Consider the following 18,434-nt stretch of genomic DNA (forward strand, 5'->3'; position numbering starts at 1 on the left):
GTAGCTGCCAATTCTTGGCACAATAAATGTTCTCCGACCCTAATCATCCAGACGTAAAATGCGAACAGCGTTACCTCCCATGATGGCATCAGCAGTCTTCTGGTCACCCTGGAAGACTGACTTGACGGCGTTTGAGTTCGACTTGACACTCAACCACTCCGTCTCGCCCTCATCGAGCGGCGGGAAGAAAGGATGGTCGGTACCTGACAGTGAACATCAGTACAACTTGCACATGTCAACCAGAAAAAAACAGAATCCAATGCTCACCAAAGAGTAATCTGTCCGCGCCAGAGGCCTCTATAGCCGCCTTCAAGCCAGGATCTGCGTAGACCACGGCGTCGAGATAGATGTTCTTCTTCAAGATATCCCACAAATCTCTCCGTTTCTCCAATTTGCCCTCGTGCTTGAGATGGGCGTCGTGAGCGATACAGCTCTCGATCCTCCCCGCCAGAAACGGCAACGTGCCGCCACTATGCGCCAGGAGCACCTCGAGGTTCTGGAAGCGATCCCACACGCCACTCAGCAGCATTCTCGTGACAGCAATGGTGGTCTCTAGAGGAAAACCCATAGCAAGCGGAAGAACATGTCCGTAGTCGTTCGCTCTAGGCCCGTACACGTCGCCAGGCAGACCATAGTGAGGATGCAGGAAGATCAGCTGTTTGCTCTCCTCTATCGCCGCCCAGATAGGGTTGAGCGCAGGATCATCCAATCCCGAGCCCAGGCCGGACGTCCCCATGATCACACCTCGCATATGCTTCATCCCGCTCAAACGCTTGATCTCAGCAACAACCTCATGCGCAGGCGCAGACAGCGGCAGCGTGCCAAACGCATACAACCGCCCCTGATGCTCCGCGCACATGCGCTCAACATCATCATTGATGACCCGCGCAGTCTCCGCCGCCTCACCCGCAGGGAGCCAATCGAGCCAAGGGTTAGCAAGAGAAATGACCGAGACGTCAATGCCGTGCGCGTCCATGAAGGCCAGCTTCTGGGAAATGTCATAGTACTCTGGCCCGATGGGCCGGCCGCGAGACGTCGACTCCGTGTCTTCTGCGGGCAGGATCACCAGGCGCTCGCCTGCTGAGGGCGCGTCTGGGAAGGACCGCATGTAGGGGACTGTAGTGCGCGAGCGGAGGAGCGCCGTGTAGGCTGGGGGGTACACGTGCGTGTGCACGTCTACTACTGGCATTTTGGCTGCTGCTCGTGACTGGCGAAGATGGGGTTTGTGTTCCTTTGTTGAGGATCTGGGGATTGGTTGGATGTTCTGGGTTGATGAATTTTTAGGAGATTGATCAACGTATCACATCCACATGTGTATACGCAGATCTGAGAGTGGTAGATATGTGTGTGTCAATCTGCTAATCTGGAAAGATCTATTGTGTTATTATGAATGTCTTGGCCACGAAGCTACCTCAGCCAACAACAAGCAAGCGAGCAAGCTGGAAGAGGACAGTTCACAATAATCACTCCAGATAGAATTATAAAGGCAGAAGAGCAACACAATCAGATAACGATACAGCTATCAGACATTCATGTACAAGGTGATAAGCCTTTATTTGCAGTTGTCGATAAGCAGCTACAGTCAACACCCACTCGTTATCGCAGAAAGAGCGTGTTTATCTCAGCTACGAACAGCAGCAGTCCACACAGTTTCATACTGTAGGTACAGTAATGTGATAGACAGCACGAAGAGAAATGATAGGATTCGGCCTATCTTATCATGCTGACCCCCTCACTCAGTTTCCTGATCGGGGCAGGCGGGGCAGAGGTGGCTTGGACCTTGTATCGCCATTTCATATCAGAGGGGTGCTCTACTGATAACGGGCCAGGCCGGCGGGAAAAGTATTTGATCAATTGATGTATTTTGAATGATCGACTCCCGAAGACTTTTTTTGTGATTAAGAGGCATAGGAAATAGGAAGCGAAGAGAAAAAAAAAGAAAAGCAACATGGCGGACAACCCTTCGGTCACTTCGGCGGTCAATGTGGATAACCTCGATATCCCCGTACGTGCTCCGTTCCTGTCCCCGCAACACCTTGACCCCGCACAATGCTGTCTATACCATCGACAGCTGCTGCTGTAATGCACAACTCCAATTATGCCACCATTATGTTAGCATATATACGTACATAGCAATTGCTTACCCGCATCGAAACAGCTCATCGACTTCACCGCGTTCCAGTCCTCGGACCCAGCAACGCGACAAGCGACCGCTTCTGCCATCTTGAGTGGATTCCAACGCGCAGGCTTCATCTACCTGCGCAACCACGGCATTGACTCCAAGGCAGTGCAGACGGCATTCGGAGAATCAGCCAAATTCTTCGCTCGTCCTTTGCCCCAAAAGGAAGCGCTCGCCTGGACGACCCCCGAGGCCAACCGCGGCTATGTGCGTCAAGGAAGGGAGAAGACGACTGATCTGACCGACCCCGCCGAGATCGAACGGGTGCGTGCGCTCGAGGGCGCCGACATCAAAGAGTCCCTCGAGATCGGCCGAGAGGGGCTCAGCAACGGTCTCGAGAACAAATGGCCTGATGTCTACGACGACGAGGGTAAAGTGTTCAAGAAGATCATGCTGGAGTTCTTCGAGCAGTGCAAGGACCTGCATGTCGAGGTCATGCGCGCCATTGCTGTTGGTCTGGGCATCGATGAGAAGTGGTTTGATTCCTTCTGTGATGGCGGCGATAACACTTTGAGACTCTTGCATTACCCTGAGGTCGACGCAAATGTGTTCAAGGAGAAGCCGAACAGTGTCAGAGCTGGTGCTCACACTGACTATGGTGAGCGCCTTTTTTCTTCTTCTATCGTTCGTGTACCAGAGAGACAACCGTACCTAATACCGAAACACAAAGGCTCCATCACCCTCCTCTTCCAAGATGACCGCGGGGGCCTCCAAGTCCTCTCCCCCAAGAACACCTACGTGAACGCGACCCCGATCCCAGGCACCATCGTCGTGAACGCAGGCGACCTTCTGGCGCGATGGTCAAACGACACGATCAAATCCACCAAGCACCGCGTCGTGCAACCGCCCGCGCGTGCCGACGAGGACAAGTACCCGGCCAGGTACAGCATGGCGTATTTCTGCAACCCGAACTTCGATCGCTTCATCGAGGCTATCCCGGGGACTTATGACAAGGCTCTCGAGGAGAAGAAGATCAAGTACAGTGGTGTCAACAGTGGTGATTACCTCGTTCAGAGATTGACTGCTACTTATTGATTTTTCTTTAATCCTTCGTCGATTTCTTGTCTTTTGACCATGAGTGTGAAGATCATGGCCATCGATCTGTCACTGGAGAGAAGAAAGAATCAAACCTTCAGGCGCATGTGGAATGAATCTTACGAAAATTGCTGCTTTATATACCTCTTAGTTCTCTAGAAACGAGAGAGAGAAGATAAATCGAAAGAATGCGTCTTGCCCTTCCCATCTGTCACCGGAACTGTACTCGCTGTGTTGCCAAATTATACTCCTACCTTGTTACTGCCTGCAATAATGACTGGGCGGATGGCATACCTTGGAAACTGCGCGTGCGGCGATGGCCAGCCCGCTATCAGAGGTGACAGCTTCGCTCACGCTCACGTTGACCATACATATATCAACCATTAGTCAGCAGGCACGGGCGGAAAATCAAATTTTGGTGGCACAATTAATTACCATTTTCTATATACTGCCGAGAAGCGACGTGCTTCCAGGTGAGTGTGTTGCATGTACTGAGTGAAAAACAAAGGTGAAGAAAACAAAGTCGAAAAAACCCCATCGCCCATAAAACGCCACCAGAAAAAAGTGGTGACATGCCCGCCCTCCCTCCCATGCCCCCAGAAGACAATTAAACCTCTGCCATCCATCAATTTTTTGCGCCATCAACATTACCCGTCAATAGCTTTTCATCCCTCATGATTGTATGGAAAAATCAAGCCTCTCTCTATGGAGGCAACAACAACAACAATAACATTGAACAGAACCATAAACGCCGAGAAAGCCCAAGGGGTATTGGTACGAATTGCAGAAAAGGCAGGAAACAAGGGGCAGTGATCAAAGGAAAAAATTGGTGACAAGTGTCGAAAGTGTATCAGCCAACCATCATAGGTCGGCGACAGCGGGTCAATCCGTTCAGACACAATTCAACATGTGATGGACCAACTGTTTGACAAGGTCATAATGACATAGTGCTCAGTTGCGTATGTGAATGACGAGGTTCCAACACATCAGATGATGTAGTGTAATCTGCCGTTGGTGACTTGACATGACAACCAACAGCGGACTGAACAACTCATTTGAAGAAAGTGCCATGGTTAGCCTGGCGAGGCTGACGGTTGCGACAGTCACTCTGCTGACGTGGCTTGTAAGACTCACGTATCTGAGCTGGAGTGATACGCGAGACATCCTCGGGACCCAGGCTGCCATGGTGGGTGTTTGCGTGCGCGTACTCGTATATATCGTACGAAGCTCCGTACTGGAAGCGACGCTGATGGTTCAGGTGGTTGTAAGCCATGGAGTAATCATCAGGACGATAGAGGCGTTGCTCCGGGCTGAAGAAGCCATGAATCTGGTTGGATGGAACAACAGGGTTCTCCTGAGAGCGCTCTTCCTGCAAGGCACGTGGGGTGCCACGATCGTACTGGGAGCGACGGTTGTTTGGGTGGTTGTCACGACCGCGCTGGTGAGAACGTGGAGGGTAGAGACCAATGTTGACAGCGTTATCCAGGGAGCGTTGCAGCTTTGAAGGATTGTCAGGCTTTGGGAAAGGAGCCTGGTCGCCAGGGTTCTTGCCAGGAGGGATGAACATGGAGTCAACCGAATAGAAGACCTTGGGACGGAAACCCTCCCACTCAAGCATGACCGAAGAGTTGCGGAACTTTGCAACAAGGCAATCCTGTCCTTGAATAGTTGCGTACGAGACCTCGCACGTCTTCTCAGATCCAAACAAGCCCCAAGGCCTGCCAACTCTGCTGTCGACAAAGTCAACAATGTACTCTGGCTTGGAGAAGTTGACGAAAGCATAGCCAACATTGCAGTTGTTTGAAAAGTCGACACGCAGGTAAGAGAAGTCATAAAGACCCTCACTGGTCTGGTCTAGCCAATCCTTCAAGTCACAAGCATCAAGCTTGTTAGGAATGTTACGGACCATGACAGTGGTACGACAATCAGTACCCTGAATGATGTTGCTGAGGATCACAGTCTGTGGCTGGTTGCGAATGTGCTCTTGACCAGAGGCGCGAACGTGCTGCAAGTCAATAAGATCGTGGATGCCTGATCTTCTGACTTGAGAAGCATCAAAGGGTCGGCTGCGAGGCTGGCGGTACTCGGGAGCAACAAGTGTTTTGTTGCGGGCAGAGGGGCCACCACGTTTTGGTTTGGCCGGACCACGAGGGTTACCAGAGCCATTGCGAGCCTCAAAACCAAGGTCAACTTGACGTGTTGGTGTGGATGGAGCGTCCCCAACGGTCGCGTCAGATGGTCCATGTGGACTGTATCCCATAATGTCCAACAAAAGATCATCCTAAGTCAATGGTCAGTGAAAAATGTTCTCAGTGAGGGTAGACTGGACTCACTCCAAGTTCGATGAATTCTTTGAGGTCACCAAGCTCGCAGGCTCGATCTGCGGCGCTGATCGTAAAATACTCAACACGGAAGCGAGGAGTCTTGATCTCGCATGGCTCTTGGAGCGCAAAAGTGCGAATCTCTCCGAAGGTACCAGCAAAGGCACGGATGGTCTTGAAGATGTCCTGTAGATCAAAGTCACGAACCTTACCAATGAAGGTGGTCGAGAAGTCAATCTGGCCGTCAAATTTGGTGGCGCGCTCTGCACGAGGGTGAGTACTGTTGATAGTAAAGTACTCCTCATGACTGATGAACTTGAATGTTGCAGTGGTCAGAGCGATTCCGAACGAATCACGGCTCTCGACTGCATGGCGAAGGTCATCAAACCACAGAACAACTTCCAAGAAGCCCGGCTTGGTCACCATGGCTTGATAGGCGATGAGCTGCTGAGCGATGCCGCACTGTGAATTTGTCATCAGCATGTTGTTCCTCTCCATTAATCGACGCGTCACAGAACTTACGTCAACCAAAGCGCGTGTAAGTATCCCAGTCTGGGCCCAGTGGTCAGGAATGTTACCAATCACCACATAACGAGTGCCGGAGGCGTGTTCGTCAACATCAGTACTGAAGGCAGGGCCATCATGAAGTTTCTCAGGCGCCTTCTTACCACTGATGGGGGATGCGTCGATCGAGCTCGCACTGCCAGGAGGCGATCCGCTGCCAATAGGGCGAAGAGCACGACCAATGTTAGCAGTTGGAGCGATGCCCTTGTTGACAAGAGGAGTGTCGTCAGGCTCTGAATCAGTGTTCAAGAAACTGATAGGACCTCCACCGGGCTGGAAAGGAGCCACGGTGGGGTGGAGACGGGTGTCCTTGGAGAAGATAACACTCTTCTTGGTAGACAAAGGGCTGCTGATGGGTCTGCCAACCTTTGGAAGAGGAACCCAAGGGGTAGCAACCTTGTTCTTGTAGTTGGAACTCTGCTTCCGGTCAGAAAAATGAAATTGCACGCAAGCAGACAAGTGACAAGCAAGTGAGATAGAAATGAACTAAACAGGACACAGAACAAGAATTGTCGATGGAAATTCAAAGCGCAGCCAAAGCAAGCTGATGGAAATGGGAGAGGTGAGGGTAAGGTAAGGTGAAAAACGCGCGCAAAGTTAGTGAAGGGCAGCGGGAACAACATGTTAAGAGAGAAGTGAGAAAGGTCAGGCGTCGAGCCTGCACACAAATAACAAGGGTGGTGAGGAGCGAACATGATGATCACGTCAGACAATTAAGAAGACGGATCAGAACTCACATTGGTTGAAACAACGCTGAAGGTTGACTCAGTGCTGGGGCTACGAATGTCCAAGGATTCATCGCCCTTGTGGGACATGGATGAATCCTTACGGATCATTGCGACCGATGCAGGTTGTGTCTGCATTTTGAATTGGAGTTTGGACGTAAAGCCCAGAAGAAGAGAATTATGTCTTGTGAATGGACAGATACTGCGAAGATACAGAGCGTGAGACGCGTCTGTCACTACACGGAAAGAATGTCAGCGAACTACGTCCGTGTTCTGACAAGCTCCAATCAGAGTCAGCGGGTCAGCAGTGGCAACAATACTGTCACTATTGAAACAGTGCTAGTATTGTGGAAACGAAGTGCGTGAAGTAAGAAGTGAGAAAACAAGTGATGAAATCACCCAAAAGTGATCAAATAACGATGAGCGGAAAGGTGACGAAGAGAAGAAAAGCAGAAATGGAAATGCGACACCACGATCTTTTATAGGCGTCTGTCAACGCGTGTGTCTCGCTTCGTACCTTGGCGAGTTGTTCGGAGGTGGAAGAACGTGCAGCTGTGTTTTGCACATCGAAGAAGGAAGGTACAGATTTGAGAGGCCGGGAGGAGGACATCAGAAAAGATCGGGATGGCAGCGGGCTTACCGTACAACTGCTTGGATAGCTTGACAGAGGGTGGATCGATTCTCGCACAGGGAGTGCCAATCGATTCAGCATAGCAAGACGCATAAGACCTACTATTTTGAAGGGTGTGGCGAGGTCGGGATCAAGTTCGAGAGGGGTCTTTTAAATTTGACTCTGCCAATCGCTCAGTCTTTATACCGGACCCTGAACCCAGGCACCTTGATGGTACGCTTTTCTGCACGAGTCAGGCACGTCATCGAAGGCCAACCAGTCGCGTCATCTACACCAATATTGCACTGACTTCTTGGCCTGTGTAGAGCACCATCAAGTGCGAAGAAGCCACAGATATGACGAATGTATCGCCTTTCATACCTTATGCCATCTTTCTGTATATATCTGTGTTGCACTGTCAGTCCATGACAGGGGCATAAGGTATATTGGGTGCCAAGGCGTTGTTAACGCTCGGATCAAGCGTCGTCAACGTCCAAAGTCGACCTTAGCAACACCGGCTGTTATGGGGTGAGGTTCAATGGTTAAGACACTTGGGTGAGATCTGCGTATTTTCCAGTTTGTACCTAGGAAAACTAAGTCTCGGCCAGCCGGATTGAGGGAGAGTGTTGTCCTTGTACTGGTTCTCCGAGCGTAGGAGGCGGGATATAGATCGAGTGGTGGGAGCCTGGAAGACGCGTAAAACGCAAGATGCCGGCATTCATCGAGCCTCATGATGAGTTCATGGGCGCTGTGCAGCAGGTGATCGTCGTACTATGATAGTATGGCGAATAATGCTGATAAGTGTATAGATCATTTTGTCTTCATCCGAGACGGATTACATTGATCAGCTGATTCCGGTGATGCGAGATGTTCGGAACTCAGATCGAGCTGCGCACCTCATACAGGCGCTCAACACAGTGTCAAGTGAACGTGAATCGGAGATTGAGAAGATATGCAACAGTAACCATCAAGAATTCATCAATTCTGTGAATCAGTTGCAACGTGTCCGGGAAGGCACAGTGACGCTGACTTCAGAGATCATGAGCCTCAGTCAGTCGATTGAAACCAGCACGGAGAAGCTCGCCGAACAGAAGAGAGCTCTTGTTGACTCACGTGGGGTCAGACAAAATATAGATGATGCCACTCAAGCACTCAAAGATTGTCTGGAGGTCTTGAGGTTGGCTAACCAGGTGCATGATTTGCTGTCGAAGAAGAATCATTATGCAGCTTTGCGCGCGCTGGACGAGTTGCAGAACGTCCACCTCCGCGAAGTCACTAGATATAAAATTGCCGAGATGATTGAACGGTCTGTGCCCGCGACTCAACGACTCATCGCCGAGGCGGTCATGGGAGATCTCAATACGTGGCTTTTCCGTATCAGAGAAACATCACAATTCCTCGGCGAAGTGGCGTTTTACCACACTGACATGCGGCGTACGAGGCATCGAGAAAGAGCCGAGCAGGACCCAGATCTCGCGCATTTCAAGTTGAACTCTGCTGTCGAGGCGGTCGCCGATGAGAGCGGGGAGTTCGACGTGCTGAATAACGAAGAGGTACAAGTTGACTTTTCACCTCTATTCGAAGCTGTTCACATTCACGACGCTCTCAACCAAAATGACAAATTCCGACTTGAGTACGCTGCTACTAGGCGCAGGCAGAAAGAGCTCCTCCTACCAACTTCTATCGACCTGTTAGATGAGGAGGGAGGAGCACTGAGCAGTCTATTAGAGAGTATCGCAGGCTTTGCTATTGTCGAAAAGGCGACTATGCAGAAGACCGAGAACCTTCGGACACAGACAGATGTAAGTCATGGATTTCGAAAGTGGCGACCCACTAGCTCTAATGTACATGACAGGTCGATGAGCTATGGGACTCAATGTGTCAAACTGCTATAACGTTGATTGAAAAAGAACTGTACAGGATCGACGATGATGAGAGATTACTGAAAATCAAGGGCGTCGTTGCCTTGTTCATGCAAACTATGGACGTGAGTAAAATGAGTTATCATGAAATGCACGTAGCTAACAGAACATGTAGAGCTGGGGCTACTCGGTTGCAAGCCTAGAGCGCCTACTACTGACCCTCTTCGAGGTTTACTCGCAATATCTCAAGGCAAAGTTCAGCGATGACTTCCAGGAAATCGTTTCCTCGGATGACTACATGCCCATGCCTATCAATAATCCCGACGAATACGAAAAGGTTGTAGCGGTGTCATGGTACGCACCAGAGCAAGAACCCGAACAACTCACGTTTCCGTGTGTACTACCGTTCTCGCAAATGTACCCGCTGTGCTGCATCGACATCCGCAACTTTCTTAATCAAATATACCTCTTCTCAGATGACAACTTTCAAAACACGAGTGTCATCGACGACACGTTGCGAACTTCGCTCGATGAGTTACTCTGTGAGCGTGTATGCGATACCCTAGTCGCCAAACTCAGCTCTCAATATCCCGGCCAGATCGTACAAATTCTGACAAACCTCGACCACTTCGAGACGGCGTGCCAGGAACTTCAAGCACTCTTGGTCGAAGCCCGCTCGTCAAGCAGTGCTGCAGGGCCTGTCATACTCAAAGCAACAGAGAAGTTCACAAACGCTAAAAAGCAGGCGGAAAAGCGGATCTTCGAGCTCGTCAACAGCAAGATCGACGACCTGATAGAAACAGCAGAGTACGATTGGACGAGCATATATGTTCCAGCGGACGCTTCGCCCTATATGCAGGAGCTTACGCGTTACCTGTCCAACATCATGCACACAGTCCTGCTTGGTCTGCCGATCGCGCTGAAGTCGCTGATCTACTTCGATGCCCTGAGCCATATCTCGACCTCCCTGCTCGCGCTCCCTCTGGACGCACACATCAAGACAATCTCTCCGCAGGCTGTCACGGCTTTCCGCCTGGACTGCGAATACCTCGTGGATTTCGTCAAGGCAATGGGCGACCAGGTGCTCGAAGAAGGCCTGGACGAGCTAGTGCAGACAACAGACCTTATGAGTATGGTAGGGAGCATGGGTCGCGAAAGAGCCGAGGAGGAGTTCTTCGATGTGGAGAAGGGTAGACGCAGGTTCGGCAAGGTGGACAAGATGAGTGGTGCTGAGCTGCTCGAAAAGTAAGTCACTTCTCTCCTTTCTGAATCTCCTATATCTGCGGCAAAATCTAGTAGAGTCTGTGCTAATGGCCAACAACAACAGAGTCTCTCAAGGGGCAGTCCTGGAACAGAACGCCCAGCAGGGCATGCCGCCCCCTACACCAGTGGACAAGAAACCGACGATGAATTTCCCCAAATTTGCAGGTCGCTTCGGTGTGGGGCATAATCGTGATTCCTCATAGAGCGCCCACTAATCGCTTCGATCTTGACATGTCCGCAGTCCACGACAAGAGAACAAAAGTGGGATGGACAAAGAAACGTGTAGTACTAAAAGCATCTTGCATACCTACCTGCTTAATTTTCACGAAAGACAATTTGATCGGTATAGTGAGCTCAATCTTGCAGAGTGTAATGATAAGATCTCGACTACTTTCGCTTCGTGCTGAGGCAGGAGTGTGGCATGTGCTTCGCTTTTCGCGGGGTTGGGTTCCACTGCCACCTCCTACTCCACCACCTACAGTTCTGACTCCCTCCACCCATATTCCGCCATGGCCGTTCAGACCACCTACTATCACTGCCCCAAACTCCATCACTGTCGCTGACGTCTAGTCAATATTGTCGTGAGATTATACCACAAGTACAGAAATATACGACTCTCGTCTTGCACATTCTAATCATCCCTATCACGATCCCAGTAATCTTGCTATACATTTGAGCAGTCTTCTTTGGCATGTTTGCGCACGTAACTTATCCCCCACAAAACAAGTAAACTCTATATGACTTATTTCGTTTCCTGTGAGTCTATCATGGAAGAACTCATGAACTAATTACGCTGATACCGGCTCAGCTCTGATCTGCGCCGGCTTGGCGAGTTTCAGTATCTTGATAGATGCATCGAAGATCTGGAGTATTGACCTAGCCGCTCTTCGCGATACTAGAGAGGCAGTTCCTGTACTGTGACCGATTCGAACATTGTCTTTGAGACCATTGACCTGCGTTAGGACACTCTATCAAATCAGGTCATCCTTATTCCACCTTCGTCTGAATCAATGCTGCCAAGAAATACCTACTACCAACCAACCACCACTGGGTGGATATGTCGCCTTACTCTCCCGAAATATAAAAACACACTGCAATGCATAATTGGCACTGAAGCTATAGTCGCACGGCCCCATGTTGTATTACTTCAAACCATGCAGCTGAATGTCTTCGCCTATCATGATAGATAAACCTGCATAGTCCTGATAAGCTATTGTTCTTTAGACCTACCGACTCTGCCACTTACTATCCCGAACGGTAATCATGAGAAAACTGACCAATCATAAACACAGTTTCGATGTGGCAATAGAAGTATTCGCGATGCCCAGAAACGGTCCAAAGCCGCTCGAATGACCACACATGTCGATATATGCTTCGGCCAACCTCGTTATCTTGCGCTGTGAGTGGTGTAGTGGTATGCTGCGCGCTCTGATGGTATATAAGAACAGATTGGTCCGCAAGACCATGTCTGCGCTCATCTCGTATGTCTTTCTTCTCAAGATTGAACGCAAACAACCTCAAATATGACTACCGAGAAGATTGATTTAGACCCAAAGGTGTCCTCACAAGAGGCGACCATGGAAAAGACCGACTCGAACAACATAGCTGTTGGAGAGGTGTTTGACCTCTCTGACGATGTCGGTAGGTCTCGATGTACCCAAGTCTGCAAGACAACGTACACGTACTCACAAGCCATGTATGTAGTGCAAGCCGAAGGTCAATTCTCCGATGCTCAGTACAAGAAACTCAAGAGAAAGGTCGATCGCTATATCTTGCCTCTTATGTGGATTTGTTATGGTATCCAGCAGACGGACAAGACGGCCATGGGTACTCAGGCAAACTTCGGCCTCCGCGAGGACACCCATCTGGTGGGGCAGCAATACTCTTGGTTGACAACCATATTCTGTACGTCTATCATGATCGAGATGATGGCTTCCTGTGGACTCCTCTCAGGAAATCGACTGACAATTACAGACCTCGCATACATGTGTTTCGAGTTTCCTAGCAACATCTTGCTTCAGAGATACAAGATGGGTCGTACACTTTCCATCTACATGCTATGTTGGGGTGTAGTTGTGCTCTGCATTGGCTTCGCAAAGGACTTCAGGCACCTCATGGCCCTTCGTGCCTTACAGGGTATGTTCGAGTGCTGTATCAGCCCGGGATTCATTCTCGTGGTGGGTAGCTGGTACAAGACGCGAGAACACGCTTCGAGATCTCTGGTCTTCCAAAGTGCAAATGCTGGGTATGATTGTCTTGTATCGTAGCCAAGTACCTTGTTTTGTATCCGAATTCTCTAACAAACGACCGTTGTAGGTTTTCCATACCTGCCAGTCTCATCTTGTACGGTATCGGCAAGAGTGCTTCGAAGAATTCCAGCGTTGAACCCTGGAGGTACATGTCATATGTGAGTCAAGAAGCGAGGTATCTTGCGATGATCAATCGATTAACGTATGTCAGTTCCTGGGCAGTCTAACCATATTGATCGGCATCCTTTGCTTGTTTCTACTTGGTACACCATCCGAAGTCAGGTGGCTGAGCCATGAAGAAAAGACGATGGCCAATGCTAGAATCGTCGGAAACAACACGGGACACGACAGGACTGGTGTCAGACACTGGCAATGGAAGCAGGCCCTGGAGTGTCTAAGCGATCCTTGTGTGAGTAGCATCTGAAGATACATACTTTCGCTTCGCCACAGTGCTGATAAACATAAGTTCTGGTACGCCGGGATAAACGCCTTCCTTTCATCGGTCCCGAATGGTGGCCTCACCACGTTCGGATCTATCATCAACAAGTCATTCGGCTTCAGTAAGTTCACAGTGAGATTCTGTAGCAAAGCGCCGACTGAGCTCTTCCTTAGCTTCTTTAGAGGTCATCCTCTACGATATCCCGAGGTCTGCATTTTCCGTATTGTACTTTGTCCTGATTGGCTGCATTACCAGCAGATGGAAGGACACTAGACTGTGAGTACAGAAGCAGAACATTATATGGAAGTGCAGCTGACAGACTCTCTAGCTACTTCATGGCGTTCTCGTCCTTACCACCTCTTTGTGGATTTTTGGTCATGTCCCTACTGCCAAATGAGCCCAAGTACAAGTGGACCAAATGGGGTGAGTGCTTTTGGTTTCTTGTAACAAGCGCAGCTAACATAGTTTGGCATGACAGGCGGTTACTTTTTATCCGTTCCCTTCGTCATCTCACTCTTCCTGGCGTGGTCACTGATTCCCTCGAACACGGCTGGTCGAACGAAGCGTACTCTGACCAGCTCATTCACCTTTGTTGGATACTGCGTTGGTAACATGGTTGGTAGTCAGATCTTCCAAGCCAAGGATGCTGTAAGTTTTGTTTCCATTGACCTTCAAACACCTATGAATGGCCACTTCGAGTACTGACATGTGGTTCAGCCTCGATATACGAACGGCACAGTTGCATGCGCCGTCTGCTTTGGTCTTGAGTTTGTCCTGCTGTGCATCTGGCGTACCACGCTCGTCTTGCGTAATCGACGTAGAGAACGAGCGATGCAGAATGATGGGCTCAGCGAGGAAGAACGGATCAAGAAAGCGAAAGAGCTTGGTGAGGCTGACGCGACGGACTTTGAGAACCCATACGTAAGTACAAGTCAACCTTTTCCTCGGTTTCCCTTCGTTGTCAACCAGATGGACTCGTGATCAATGCGATTTTGAAATGGCGGAGTCTAATCGATACATGCAGTTCCGCTACAGTCTCTGAAGTGGGTGATTACAGATGTTAACACAGCAAGATCAGGCCGGAAGAGTCGTCATGTCTGGCGTGGAATAGCTGTCAGCTGTAAGGGTTTCATCCAATTGCTTCATTCGTATTTGAGTGTTTATGATATAGAATATTAGAGCAAGTGAGCAATCATGATGGTGAGCCAATGTGCACAATGTTGTTTACCGAATCCATACGCTATATGAAGAGATGGACCCACCCATGCCAACCTGCAGTGCCTCTTCACTTTATATTGAGCAACACAAGTGCGACAACTATAATCCATTACATACACTGCAACACCAACGTAGCATAAACCGCCCCTCTATATAAGAGCCACCTAGGTACCTTGGGTACTATAAGGTGAGGTGTGCAAAGAAAGAGCCATCAATCCATGACGTCACCCCACCCCAAAGCACCAGCAAGCTCCGACGCATCCCCGAGGATAACACAGAGACGCAGTCGAACGTCCGAACGAGTGCCAATCAATATCTCAATTTCTATTTCGGCATTGGTACTGCTAAATCCAAAGACTTGCAATTACCCCCCCCCCCCTGTAAGGTGTGCAACATCAAGGTCAGACGCAGAGTGGATAGGTCCCGCGGGCACGTGAACATCGCCGAAGACTCAAGAAAGAGATGACGCGGACACGCGGGCATTTGGACAGTGAAGAGACGAATGCTGCGGCGTGGGAGGCTACTAGGGGGGCGGTGACTGGTGCTGCCAGGGTGCGTATTCTTTTCTTCCATCTATTCCTCTCCTTTCTATCTGTCTTGTCTGTGTTTTGGAGTTGGATTTTCTGTTCTTTGTGTGGGAGCTGGATGCTGGTTCTGTATTTTGTTCCTTGAGGTGGGGGTGAAGTGTGGTTGGAGGTGATGTTGTTATCTTTGGGGGGTTCATTTTACTAAAGATATCCCGTTCACTTGAATAACTTGTAGAGAGACATGGGATGGCCTCGGTTCGGTACTTTTCTTAGATTGCTTTGTTTCTACAACGGCACAGACAGAGTCCACTCGAAGAAGAAAAGGGCTCCATTCAAGCAGAGAAGAAGCAAAAGCAAACCAGTAAAAAGAAGAGATCAAAGCGACAAAGAACCAACGACTAACGAACCAACCACAGTGGGGCGTCTACTCAGCCGTCCTAGGCGGCCTAGCATACGCAGCAAGTCCGGTATATCGAGGCCTGACGATCCAATTCAAAGTGTACGTCTTGTCCTATTCCATCCCCCTTTCTGCAAGATGACCAATACAAAACCAGATTCCTCCAGATGTCAGGCATGGTGGCAGGCTCGATGATAGAAGCCGACAACCGGCTGCGCGCGCACGAGTGGAATGTGCGACAGCACAGGAAACTGCAGCGCGATGCGGCGGTCTGGAAACAGTATGAAGAGGAGTACGATAGGTTTGCCGTCGGTGTTGGTGGTGGTAGTGGGACGGGATCGACGACGACGACGACGACGACGACGACGACGAGGAGCGCGGCGGATGATGTGATTAAGAAAGAAGAAAAGTGAACCTTTTATTGTTTGTACGTTTGAACCGGTTGGCTGTGTGTATATGGTGCAGAGAGATAGTGGCGATTGGCTGGTCCAATGGGCGAAAAGCAAGCGAAATCAGAGCTCTCCTTTTGAACATGGTGGTTGTACACGTGAATTCAAGTAATACTGATGGACGAGAGCTGGAGAAAAGCGAAATGGAGAGTAGAAATGTATGAATGATGGTATAGCTCGGCTAAAGAAAACACTACAAGGCAAGCTTGGTCAAGACTAGAATGGAAAAAAAGTAACCCCTCCCAGCCAAAAGGAGAACACCGTGGGCTATAAGGGCAAAGGAAGACCAACCGAAACGCCCGAACAACGCCGCCGCTCACGAGTAGTGGTCTCGGCTTTTGAGTGCTTGCTTGCCTATCGCGCCCTGGGTCATGGATATCTAGTGAAGAAGACCACAGGGATTTGGTTCCGGCGGTGCTTCTTCTGCAAGACTCTCTGTTTGTCCAGAGTCACAAGTCAGGCGAGCGAAGGTTGTGTCGTATAGAAAAGACTCGAGCTCGCTCACAAGCGGTCAAACATGACAGCCTTCCTGTCCAAGGGCCGACCATCAGCACCGATATTCTCCCTGCCGAATCTCTCCTCCATATACAGGCGTCTGGCCTCATCGAAGCCCAATCCGCGACTCTTCATGATCCTCTGCACATCCCTCTTCGCATCCTCGTCCAGTCCCCTCCTGCTGTCTCCGCCCTCGACGTTCTGCGCCAGGTCGAAATTCGACGACGAGAAGCCGGCTTCGAGATCAGACTGGAAGGAGCCGCCGTTCAGGGCGGGGGTCGTGGGCAGGCGCACGTAGCGCTGGGTTCCCAGGATCCATGATACTGGTGGGTGGGATTTCAGAGTCTCGATGAGGCTGAAGAGCCAGTCTGGGATGGGGCCTGGTGCTGTGAGATAGGGAATCGGCGGGGCATGGACGATCCAGAGGGAGCGGGTCGCATAGAAGACTGGGTTTGGTTGTTAGTTGCTGTTGTGATTGGACATTTATGCTGATGGGAGTGGGAGAGCTTACCGGTGGCTGTTACTAGAAAGAAAAAGGAGACGGCGTAGAAGAAGTAGCCCATTCTGGCTGTGACGTGACTGTCTGTTCTGAATTTGTGTATAGAAGGAATTGCGCAACAAAAGGAACAGAAAGGAGATTGTTGACGAGGTTGTTATGTGTGATATGAAAAGAGTATTATCATATGTCCTGCGACATGGTCACAGGTCAGAGTCGCGACGACGGGCCCCTGCTCTGCTTGGACTTGGGTATGTCTGATGAGAAAGGGTGATTGAACGGAAGGAAAGAGGAAAGCAGAGTAAGACGATATACCATCCGCAGTCTTCCTGAGCAGCAGCAGCAGCACCTGCCTGCGCCTCCCGAAGTCGTTAACGCCGACGCGGCAATATTCCTTTGCTATCACTTCAAAGGCAACTTTAGTCTTATATTGTATGACTTTAGCTTACCTGTAGTCTTGACCGCGATCTGGGGGATCGTGGCTTATTGCGTACTTGGACACGATACCGTAATCACCTTGATTAGGTACCTTAGTCGCTGCACACTGCTGTATGTCACGGCTGGGTATCTCAGCAACTCCTGACTCCTGGATGAACGCCGAGTCGGCCGCTACTCCCGACTTGGCAGAAAAAGCCCTACACCCCAAGAAAGGGAAGGTTAGCCGAATTTCGCTTGCCCACAGTGGAATGTGGAATGTGGAATGTGGAAGGCGCTGCTGGGGCTGGTGTTGCTACTGTGAAGAAGAAAGATTAGAACTACTTACTCAGTTCAGCAACGTCAATCCACTTTTCCACCTCTTCAATTCAGCTCAACTCGCTTGCAATACCGTCGCAATGGCCACCGTCTACGATAACAACTCTTACGACCTCATCTGGGAGACCATCCGTACGTTTCGTCTTCGTCTCTTTCCTACAATTCATTCTCTTCAAACGAAATTTCAACGGGAGCGGAAAGAGGAGGACGGCAAGGTTCAAGAGCGAGAGATGTGTCGTTCATCGAAGAAGGAGGAAAGAGGAGGATTGGAGAGGATGGACCACAGAATGGGATGAATCACAGAACAAATTGCTGACACCTTGTCTTCCACTCTGCTCAGGCAACAACAATGCCTTCCTCGTCAAGCGCAAGCAGGCCGGTGGTGTCCAGTTCTCCAAGGACCCCCTGAACTTGACCAACAAGCACTCCCGCAAGGTCAGTCGCCTCTAGTCAATCGCTGCCAAACCCCGTCCAAGACCTGACCTGACCTGACCTGACCTCCCACAGTACTCTTCCCTTGCCAACCCTGCTGCCATCGGCATAAACGCCACCAAGGACGGCAAGATCGCCCTCACCACCAAGCTCGGAAAGAAGGCCGCCAAGCCCAACAAGTCTTACCAGACCTCGACCTTCAAGGCCTCGACCCCTAGCCGCAAGCTCTACCGCTCCATCGTCACCTCCACCTACAACAAGGGTTACCGCCCCGACCTCCGCGAGGAGGCCGTCCAGCGCGCCACCGCTGTCGTTCTCTCCCAGCGTGAGAAGAAGGCCGCCCCTGCCTCCAAGCCCAGAGGCAAGAAGGCCCAGAAGGCTGCCTCCGCCTAAGCGCATTTCTTCTGATCTGATGAGCTT

General features: G+C 50.3%; 8 protein-coding genes across 8 annotated transcripts; 5 read left to right on the forward strand and 3 right to left on the reverse strand.

The window, feature by feature from the left end:
- Positions 1-39: 39 nt before the first annotated feature.
- AAFC00_003391 (uncharacterized protein) lies at positions 40-1,189 on the reverse strand (the record flags this gene model as incomplete). Its single annotated transcript, XM_069342855.1, has 2 exons — positions 40-203; positions 268-1,189. 2 exons carry the CDS (start codon positions 1,187-1,189, stop codon positions 40-42), a joined length of 1,086 nt encoding a protein of 361 aa, XP_069200666.1.
- A 759-nt stretch (positions 1,190-1,948) lies between these two features.
- Positions 1,949-3,214, forward strand: AAFC00_003392 (uncharacterized protein; the record flags this gene model as incomplete). Its single annotated transcript, XM_069342857.1, has 3 exons — positions 1,949-2,005; positions 2,159-2,777; positions 2,850-3,214. The coding sequence occupies 3 exons, from the start codon at positions 1,949-1,951 to the stop codon at positions 3,212-3,214; spliced, it is 1,041 nt and encodes a 346-aa protein (XP_069200667.1).
- Positions 3,215-4,265: 1,051 nt separating this feature from the next.
- On the reverse strand, positions 4,266-6,962 carry AAFC00_003393 (uncharacterized protein; the record flags this gene model as incomplete). Its single annotated transcript, XM_069342858.1, has 4 exons — positions 4,266-5,495; positions 5,548-5,997; positions 6,058-6,516; positions 6,837-6,962. The coding sequence occupies 4 exons, from the start codon at positions 6,960-6,962 to the stop codon at positions 4,266-4,268; spliced, it is 2,265 nt and encodes a 754-aa protein (XP_069200668.1).
- Positions 6,963-8,142: 1,180 nt separating this feature from the next.
- AAFC00_003394 (uncharacterized protein) lies at positions 8,143-10,762 on the forward strand (the record flags this gene model as incomplete). Its single annotated transcript, XM_069342859.1, has 5 exons — positions 8,143-8,193; positions 8,244-9,236; positions 9,290-9,421; positions 9,472-10,541; positions 10,624-10,762. 5 exons carry the CDS (start codon positions 8,143-8,145, stop codon positions 10,760-10,762), a joined length of 2,385 nt encoding a protein of 794 aa, XP_069200669.1.
- A 1,320-nt stretch (positions 10,763-12,082) lies between these two features.
- AAFC00_003395 (uncharacterized protein) lies at positions 12,083-14,289 on the forward strand (the record flags this gene model as incomplete). The annotated part of the gene is made up of 11 exons (XM_069342860.1): positions 12,083-12,200; positions 12,264-12,464; positions 12,534-12,804; positions 12,876-12,966; positions 13,020-13,217; positions 13,275-13,368; positions 13,421-13,523; positions 13,576-13,670; positions 13,726-13,895; positions 13,965-14,168; positions 14,272-14,289. The coding sequence occupies 11 exons, from the start codon at positions 12,083-12,085 to the stop codon at positions 14,287-14,289; spliced, it is 1,563 nt and encodes a 520-aa protein (XP_069200670.1).
- A 638-nt stretch (positions 14,290-14,927) lies between these two features.
- AAFC00_003396 (uncharacterized protein) lies at positions 14,928-15,802 on the forward strand (the record flags this gene model as incomplete). The annotated part of the gene is made up of 3 exons (XM_069342861.1): positions 14,928-15,017; positions 15,409-15,491; positions 15,547-15,802. The coding sequence occupies 3 exons, from the start codon at positions 14,928-14,930 to the stop codon at positions 15,800-15,802; spliced, it is 429 nt and encodes a 142-aa protein (XP_069200671.1).
- A 537-nt stretch (positions 15,803-16,339) lies between these two features.
- On the reverse strand, positions 16,340-16,896 carry AAFC00_003397 (uncharacterized protein; the record flags this gene model as incomplete). Its single annotated transcript, XM_069342862.1, has 2 exons — positions 16,340-16,779; positions 16,845-16,896. 2 exons carry the CDS (start codon positions 16,894-16,896, stop codon positions 16,340-16,342), a joined length of 492 nt encoding a protein of 163 aa, XP_069200672.1.
- Positions 16,897-17,662: 766 nt separating this feature from the next.
- Positions 17,663-18,407, forward strand: AAFC00_003398 (uncharacterized protein; the record flags this gene model as incomplete). The annotated part of the gene is made up of 3 exons (XM_069342863.1): positions 17,663-17,714; positions 17,923-18,017; positions 18,090-18,407. The coding sequence occupies 3 exons, from the start codon at positions 17,663-17,665 to the stop codon at positions 18,405-18,407; spliced, it is 465 nt and encodes a 154-aa protein (XP_069200673.1).
- Positions 18,408-18,434: the final 27 nt, after the last annotated feature.

The sequence above is a fragment of the Neodothiora populina genome (genome assembly GCF_041146345.1).
Source record: "Neodothiora populina strain CPC 39397 chromosome Unknown canker_contig_16, whole genome shotgun sequence".
Taxonomy (NCBI): domain Eukaryota; kingdom Fungi; phylum Ascomycota; class Dothideomycetes; order Dothideales; family Dothioraceae; genus Neodothiora; species Neodothiora populina.